The sequence below is a fragment of the Filicampus tigris genome, chromosome 17 (genome assembly GCF_054856515.1).
Source record: "Filicampus tigris isolate MCC_2025a chromosome 17, RoL_Ftig_1.0, whole genome shotgun sequence".
NCBI lineage: Eukaryota > Metazoa > Chordata > Actinopteri > Syngnathiformes > Syngnathidae > Filicampus > Filicampus tigris.
Genome location: NC_141233.1, coordinates 13,330,433 through 13,339,439, shown reverse-complemented (window position 1 = coordinate 13,339,439; position 9,007 = coordinate 13,330,433). Strand labels below are relative to the sequence as shown.

Sequence of the window (9,007 nt, the reverse complement as noted above, 5' to 3'; positions counted from 1 at the left end):
GCTGAAATGTGATCTGGGTGGAGGTGGTGGAGTGGCAAACAAATGGGAAGAGGTGTCATACAATTCTGGGGCAGATATTCATAAAAACCACAAAGGGTTAAGAGTGGCACATTTAAACGTCCTGAGCATATCTCATTTCTTGGAATTGTACACCACTGCAAACTATACGAGCGCACATATTGTTAAATGAGTATTAATAAGATTAATACACAAGGAAAATGATGTATTGTTAAAGTATACGGTCACAAATCCAGTCACACCTCTTGACAAAGAACGCTTGTTAGATAGTAGTGAGCCAGCTGCATATTTCCGACTACTGGCTGTTGTTGACTTGGTGCAGCCTTCATTCGTGATGTAATTTCCCTCTGTGTTACTTTTGACTCTCTTCTACCCTCGTGTGGTCAAAGGTAATATTGCTTTGTTCTTGTGAGAGGGTTTACGCCACAGTTCATTTCTTGGCTTAATATGTTGATCTGGCGATTTGTTTTCCGGCAGGGGGGCGCGTCATGTTTGTTAAAACACTTCGCATACTTTCTACATTTTTTTTTTTTTTTTTTTTTTTACAGCTGACTGAAAGCCAGTCTAAATTCTTAAGGACTGGACAAAGTGCTTCACATAGTTAGAACGCAGTCATACATGTACAGTAATATCAAATACAGACTCACAAAATTTTACATTATACATTTAATGCAATTCAAAGTACACATCAAGCAAATCACACAAAAATAATTTTTAAAAGTATAATTTACTTGAGGGCGGCACGGTGGTCGACTGGTTAGCACGTCCGCCTCACAGTTCAGAGGTCGTGGGTTCGATCCCGGCTCCGGCCTCCCTGTGTGGAGTTTGCATGTTCTCCCCGTGCCTGCGTGGGTTTTCTCCGGGCACTCCGGTTTCCTCCCACATTCCAAAAACATGCATGGTAAGTTGATTGGATACTCTAAAATTGCCCCTAGGTGTGATTGTGAGTGCGGATGTTTGTCTCTGTGTGCCCTGCGATTGGCTGGCAACCAGTTCAGGGTGTCCCCCGCCTACTGCCCAAAGACAGCTGGGATAGGCTCCAGCACGCCCCGCGACCCTTGTGAGGAGAAGCGGTACAGATAATGGATGGATGGATAATTTACTTGAATGCATGCCGAGACAAACGTGTTTTAAAATGCTCAAAGAGGCAGAGCAACCAGTACGAGTGAGTTCAGATTTGACGACATGGACCTAAACTCGTCACCATTTCCCTCCCTTAAGGTTTACCAGCACACAGCTGTGAGTACTTTGGATGCGACCACAGCATTCCTCAATAGTGCAAAGAATCACAATAACTTCATGTGTGCTAGCAACGGAAGTAAGATACAGATGGGGAAAATGCTGAACGCCAGCTGAGTCAATATCACCAAGGTGTCATTGAGACTGCTTCTCCCAAAAGTTGAAATTTACCATTTGACACCATGTTATGTTGTAAGGTCAAGCTCACAAGTTTTAAAAAAATAAATTAACCACAAGAGCAATCAAAAATATGATCATGAAAATAGAATATACACAATCAAAAGACTTGTTTTATCATATAAGAAATATATAATTTTTGTATCGTTTAACCCTATATTACATCGGCTCTTGTGTGGGACATGCCAAATTCATGTACAGTTCCTCCATGAAAAAAGTATAAAGGAAGTCCTCAATTTACGAACGAGTTCCGTCCCTACACTGGCGATGTAACCTGAATTTCCGCGTATGTCGGATTTCACTGTTAAAGTCGAAATTTACATCAAAATGCTTGGTATAAAAAAAAAAAAACGAAAATACATTAAAATAAAAACATAAGATTCTGTACTTAGTATTACTGCTGAGAGGTGGACGGAGAAGAAGGAGAGGAGGGCGAAAGATACTCCCGGCGCGCGCAGGCGAGATCGAGACACGCATGCTCAACCGCAAGGAATGCTGGTCGTTGTATTCCAGGAAGTGCTTGTATGCGGAAGCGCGGTGTTTGGCGCGAAACCACCGTAAATACAAAAGCAAAAGTAAACAAGTTCAGAGACGCGGCACAAAAGCACACTTTTGGAGCCAGGAGGAAACCGGCTGCTTCATTCCTGTGGTGAGTGACATGAATATTAAGTGTTTTATTGACAGTTGAAAGTAACACGCGGAAATTACGTCCATTTGCGCCACGACGCCGCGGGTGGCCGTCACAGTGGCTTATTCAAATACGGGAGCAACACTGTACGGTCATTCACGTAAACGGGATATTCAGAATGTTTCAGAAATCGGAATTTTGAACTTACCCCGAATATTGACTGCATGTAAATGTAGTCATTATGGTTTTGGGGACAAAACGCGGGCGTCGTAAAGCCGAAACGTCGTAGGTCGCGTACGTACGTCGTAATTCGAGTACGAACTGTACTGTAAAATGAAGTACATTTATTTTGAAACACTCAGCAACGTCCTGGTATGTGTGCAAATGTTTACCCATTTATTATTCCGCTACATTTTCTTGTTGACTGAATGATTCTGATGAGGACACCAAAGACACTTGTTGGCCAGGCATATGAGCGCAGCTTGAAAATACAGAGATGCCCCACTCTGGTAAATATTTAGTCGAGCTGTCCGGCCCCTGGGGACAGTAACCAGCTAGGCCCTGCAACTTTTCAAACTGCAGGGACAGATTCCAGTTACTGAACCTGGGAGACGGAGACAAACCTTCTTGAAATCTGAGGAGGGAAAAAAAAAAAAGTTGCTAGTGTAGTGGTTCACATAGTTGATCGTAACAACAGCTGTGTGATGTACTGCTGACCAGTCCAGGGCGTTACATAACTGAATTGTCTCCAGTTCCCAAAAATAACAATCCTAGTGACAAATAATAAAGGGTTGATGGTTGAACGGAATATGTATACAATGCAGGTTGAAGAGCAAGGATATGGGATCATGCAGGCAAACCTGCAAGCGCTGCATCTCGTCTCGCGGTCCTCAGCGGTGGAAGTCCTCAGCAGCAAAGTGAAGTGAATAGCAATGCCTGAGCTATACATTACCACCACTCCAGTCTAATATCAAGTGTGACCCCACCAAAATTACACATTAACTTGAAGCATGTCTCCCTCGCTATCGCGTGTCTCCTTGTGCACTCACATGCCACATGCTGAACATGAATTAAGAAAAGACAAACAACACGGTGAAAAGCAGCAGTGGTGCAAATGGGCGGAATTAAAGATGAGGCCTGACATTTTCCAATAATTATAGCGTAACCTACACAGACACAAAAGTGTATAATGGGCAATTATGCATTGCTAGTGGGAAGCCTGCAGATGGCGGCCTGGCTGACCTTGTCAGTATCATTCGTACAAGGGATCAAACAACAAAAAAGCTGAGGTCATCCGGGATCCAGATGGATTCATTCCCAAGCTGAAAGTATCACGCAAAACTGTGTAATCCAAATGAGCTTTATTTTCATTTTTTTTAAGTTAAGATTTACCTCAAGGAAACTGCTTGTTGTACTGTAACTCTTTATCAAGCTGGAATTAGACATGATCAGAGTTGACAGATTTACAGAAAGCATTTACCAAGAAAAAAAAAAGGAACATTAAATAAAATTATCATTTCCCCCATGTAGCCTTAAAATTCACACGTTGCAAAGTATAAATATATTGGTGTGTTGGCTTAAAAAAAAAAAATCATCTTCCCTCTCATTTAATTATAAGGTTCGTCAAAGTGACAAATATTCCTGTACAACATGAAAAAAAAAAAGTTTGATTCAGCGTGTAGTAGAAAGTAAAGGGGCCCATGCGGCAGGGGCGGAGCCAGAACGTAGCTAATGGGTGGGCCTGGAAAAATCAGGGTGGGACTGAATATTTCTCTCACTGAGCACAATCCTCCTGTCCTGACACATCGCATATTCAAATAAAACGACAAACTGAATAACATGAAGGGTCGGATCTTCCTTAGACAACCGCAATTATGCCATTTTTAATATTCAATAAGATAACACATAAAAACACATAATTTACTAACCATTTAAATTATATATATTTTTCATGAATCCCACTGTGTGGACAGTCCGTCAATCTGGGCGGGCCTGCACACCCAGGCCCGCCCATGACTCCGCCCCTGCCCTGCGGATCCATGTGGGACACCGTTGTCAGTCAAGTGCTGGAGACTCATAACATGTGCAATGTTATTCTTCACATTCTGATATCCCTGATTAGAAATGGTACATGGCGGTAATGCAGATAGTCCATATCACCTCCAAGTCGATGTCATCACTTGTCAAAATTCTGGAACACCTGGAAAAAGAACGAGAACCGTGTCTTAGCACATGGCGCAGTTACGACATTTTGTCGTGTTTTGTTCAAATACTGTACATGTTTGGGGACTCCATTCACTCCAGAAGCTTCTCCCCGCACAATATTTGTGCAACCTGGAGCGTACGCTGAAGCACTCTTTCTCGTCCACAGCAGGCAAAGTCATGCTTGTGTGCATGGTGGAAATTTGCTCCTGTGGGAGATATGAGGAATTTACAAATCAGAGTAAGAAAAAAAAAAAAAATACGGATTGATACATTTCAAGGAAGCGTATTGCTGACAATATAAATGGATTTTAGATAGACTTTAAATTTTAATATGAAAAAAAAAAAAATCATTACACTTAATAAAATTTGTCTTAAAGCAAGTTCTGTCGCTGCTGTGAATCATTTTGTCTGCAGGCGGTGCTGTCATGTTCTCCCTGTTTTCGAACGAGCTAATTCCAAATAAGCAGGAGTGGCTGAAGGCTATGAGCTATTTTTCTGGGTAGTTTTGCGTATTACCCGACGCACAGATTCACTTTGAGGTCCGTCTCTGGTGCGCTTCACCTCCCATTCGAGGCAGTGTCCCGGAACGTTTCCGTTCGGTTTCCTCCAGACAAGTTTGATACGGGCGTCTTGACCTGGCAGCAGAATGGGCTCGTTTGCAGAGTCAGGCTTCACTGCGTTAAAAAAAAAAGGAAAAAAAAAAACGATATTATGATGCTAACAGTTGAAACAGGAATGCAGAGGGATAAACAAAGGGTTGCATGCTTGCACATTGGAAACGGGGCGGCTCGCGTGGATACCATAGTTTTGGATTTGAAGGGACGTATACGTAGGCCTCAGGGGACCTTCTGGAGAGGAGCCGTTTACAAGGAAATTGACATCAGTAAAATCGGGGAGTGATTTTCCAGTGAAGCTGCAGCCACTTCTGACGCCGTTCATAAAGAGGTACTTGGGACACTCCTCCGTTTTTTCCAGTTCTTTGTGCCTGCGGAGGTGAAACATAACGTTCTTTGTTAGTTCGACGTCGAGCACTTTCGGCAGTGACGGGAAGGGAGGATTACTACTCGATGCTAAGTTACAACCAACCTTCCTTGAGCCAGCACCAAACAAAAAGTTACAGTACTGATATCTCGTGGCACTGTGCTCACAAATGTACTTGGCGTGTACATGCCATGACTTCTGTTGCATGAACGTATAAATATGTCCTTGGCACTGAATGAGTTAAACCATCAAACTTAGATTTAGGCCTCTTCGGAAACCAGATAAGTGACGTGAAGCTAGACTATTACATCGTCGTGACCTTTCTATTTGCTAAGGCCTCTTTCCCTATCTATTTGCACCCTTGCTCACTTATCAGTTGAAACCAGTTGAGTCACACAAAGGAAGATATTGTTAGGTGATACGGCTCTCCTGCGGGGGCGTGGCTAACACAGTCGTATAAGAACAGGAATACAATTTTGGACATGAGGGACCTTCGCGTGGCTGATAAATCTTCAAAAAAAAAATCCCGCGTGCTCGATTTTTCTGCTACTTTATGGCATGAAAGCATCTCACCTGAGAATATATAGCCTTCTGGTTGTTAATGTGTAATTTTTGATCGCCGAGCCAGGGGCGGAGCCATGGGTGGAGCCATGGGTGGGCCTGGGTGTGCATATCACTGGGTTTGTCATTTTATTTGAATATACGATGTGTCGGGACAGGAGGATTGTGCGAAGTGAGAGAAATATTCAAATATTCAGGCCCTCCCTGATTTTTCCAGGCCCGCCCATTAGCCACAGTCTGGCTCCGCCCCTGCCTCCAACAGGAAGAATAAATGAGACTCACCAGTAATACATATGTAGCTCTGAGTTGGCTACAGATTTGGGGTGTTTTCTCCACTTGCAGATCAAGTGCTCCATGTTATGAAACACGCACTGAAAATATTTCACGGCATCACCCTGACGACCTGTTGGGACGGAGCAATGCAAAGTTACTGAATATCAGCGCAACTAGTCCTCGCGCCCTCTCTGCACCTGACTGACCTGCGCTCGGTGGCTTCTGCACCACTTCCGTGTAGTTCAGACTCTTGATCCAAGTGTCATTAGTGCAGTGGCCACTCAGCAGGGCGTACACTCGAACTCGGATTTCCTTCATCAGATCAAACTGCGCGCTGTACGTCCTCTGAGGCGTCTGAATAACCTGAAGAAAAATATTCTCAGTCGCTACGCTTGCATTTGAGTTATTGAAGCAGTCGTTCCACGCATGAGGCGATACTCACGTCCCAGCTCTGCGTATACGCGTTGAAGTATTCCAACTGGTAAAGCTTAGGACATTCGTTTGTATTAATGAATCTCGCTGGGGGAGTCCATGTGATCTCCAGTCGGCCAAGATGACCGGGATCTATGATTTTAATCTCCTCGGGGGGATCCACTGCGAGGAAAAAGACATTGCACAAAATAGCAAGCTCAAATGAAGTTGCACATTTCTGCACAACAAGTCACCCATGACAATAATATTCCTTTCCAAGTAGGAGGATGTTTCTGACCTACCTTGAACAACGGCGCCGCACTGCTTCCCCCCCATGCAGATTATTGAGAACACCATCAGTAAATCTCCGTAAAGCAGTTGAAACGCCGACATTTTCATGTAGACACTGTCAAAATGTTGTACAAATGCAATTGACGTGACGAAACGGATGAAAAGGAAAAGACAGGCAAAATGTAAGGTTGACTAACATTGATTCCAAATGTGTGGGGGGGGGGGGGAATTGAAGAAAAATATATGCAGAAAATCCCACAGGGGGAAATACTTACATGAGTGTTCAAAGAGTGCGTGTCGAGTGAGTGAATGACTGCCGGCCAGTGTTTTCGACTTCTAAGTAAAAAGCCAGGGGGAGGGGCTAAATCAAAAGAAGATCATGACAAGGCAAGTTGTTAGGTGCTATCAAAGCAAATTTGCTTCATTACATTCATTCATGCTGACTCTTGTGCCCCTCGAGTCATCGTAATAGGTGTGCAAGAAAAATTCCAGAACTGGTTCTAGACCAATTTCAAACCCCAACCATGACCTTTTCACCTTCTTTGTGGGCCAGACGATCAACCGGCTCCTCCTGCAAAGGCATCCCTACGACATTTGCTTCATTCGGTGCGTGTGTGAAAAAAGGCGAGAGTCCTGCCAGTCCTGGAACTTTTTTTTTTTTTTTTTTTTGACACACCTTATATAGTGTATCATTTAATGCCCCTCACCTTGGAACAGTGGGGAGAAGGAGCGAGCTGTAATGCAAATCAAGAAAATCAGCAACTAACAGCCCACCCCCCCAAAAAAAGTTGAATAATTCCCTATAGATGCTAAAATATGGTGAAAAAGCACTGCTTTTGGTCTGAACAAAGCTCCTCAGCACACTTCCAGACAGTTCTCGAAGCTGCCAAAAGGTGGTTGCAAAGCACTGCTTTTGTCAAAATGGAGTTCCCGAATTGACTTCAACACAGTTTCTTAGCAACAAGCTGGCGTCAAAATCATGTTTTTATTGTTTTAGCCTGAGCACAATCGCGACTATACGTACTGGCTGACAGGGAAGGACTCCTTGCGGGCAAAATGAGGACACGCGCACTATAGAAAATAAAGAGGACGGTTCGCATGATGGAAAAACACTTTCATTCATCACGCATATTAAACTCCCGTTGAAAGAAAAACTTTCCACATTATGTTAACAAACATTCCTTGGGATTGTTCTCCAATCCCACCCTGAATTCAAACATTTTGTAGAATGTAGAAAAAAAAAAAGAAAGAACACAAGAGAATGAATTGCAAATAATTTATTTATAATGAACACCTTTTGGAGTTTTTTCTTGTAAGAAACTTGGAGGAAAGTTATTACAGATGATATGTACAGAGCTTCGGTCGTTTATTAGTTTCACATGCACTTGACCTACTTTAACATACAGGGGGAAAGTGTTTGTGTATAATTTTAGTTGTTTTTTTTGGCAGTGTCTTATGTCATGGTGACTGGTGGTTGTACCGTTGTCGTTGAACGTGTCATGAAATGCCATGAATTGTCATCTCGGGGTTCATGGTGTCGAAATCAGTCAACGGCATAACGAAGAGAAACGCTAAGGCGATTATTTGAATGGAACAAAGAAACGTATCGGTCGATTGGTGGACAACGGAGACAACGTGAGAATGTTGCCGTTGAGCTAGTTGCAAAAAGTACCAAGAAACATGGGACGGTTGGACTTTAACTTTACCTGTAAAGTGCATCTTAGGTTCATCCTGAAAATTGGCCCCGGAGCCAAATATCACAAACTTTTTGCGAGTAGTGGGAATGCTCACAGAAGAAGAATGTCAGTGTTTTAAGGAGTGTTATGATAACAAGAATAAGCCCTGCGATGCTTTTTAAAAATAGTGCAGCTCCAATGAACTTTTTTTTTTTCTTTTTTAAATAATAATTTCTTGTCAAATCCTTTTTTTTTTCCCTCAAAAACTTCTACAATACCTACTAGAGATGTACGTTTTAATTAGTCTGTATTGACAATGTGTTCAAAGCCTCTAGGGATTTTAAAGTGAAGTCAGGGGTGGGAGTGTGGGGGGGCCTCGAGCAGCGGAGGACTATATGTGCAGAAGATCGATAAAAATAAAGAAACCTGCTGAAGCAGAATCTGTTAGACGTTAAAACAAACATGGTGACGTGACATTTAGCTGTTATGCTGCACGCAACTCAAATAAGATGCCAACAGAAGTAAAGTCAGCCCGAAGTAAGAATGT

At 42.9% G+C, this 9,007-nt stretch overlaps 2 protein-coding genes across 3 annotated transcripts in view; one reads left to right on the top strand and one right to left on the bottom strand.

Annotated features, from left to right (window-relative positions):
- The first annotated feature begins 1,967 nt into the window (after positions 1-1,967).
- LOC147133454 (U2 snRNP-associated SURP motif-containing protein) overlaps positions 1,968-9,007 on the top strand; it is a 38,419-nt gene continuing 31,379 nt past the window's right edge. The window contains exon 1 of the mRNA XM_086057229.1: positions 1,968-2,083. The gene's annotated coding sequence lies outside the window, so the exon portion shown is untranslated. The remainder of the gene's footprint in view (positions 2,084-9,007) is intronic.
- il13ra2 (interleukin 13 receptor, alpha 2) lies at positions 3,409-7,087 on the bottom strand. 2 transcript variants are annotated; one of them, XM_086012696.1, is made up of 9 exons: positions 7,060-7,087; positions 6,796-6,899; positions 6,525-6,676; positions 6,289-6,445; positions 6,092-6,212; positions 5,068-5,252; positions 4,784-4,941; positions 4,341-4,473; positions 3,409-4,262 (listed from the first exon to the last, which is right to left on the bottom strand). In XM_086012696.1, the coding sequence occupies exons 2-9, from the start codon at positions 6,890-6,892 to the stop codon at positions 4,246-4,248; spliced, it is 1,020 nt and encodes a 339-aa protein (XP_085868822.1). In that variant the 5' UTR covers positions 6,893-6,899; positions 7,060-7,087; the 3' UTR covers positions 3,409-4,245. The 2 variants fall into 2 exon arrangements, with proteins under 2 accessions (XP_085868822.1, XP_085868823.1); XM_086012697.1 differs by having other exon boundaries at positions 4,793-4,941.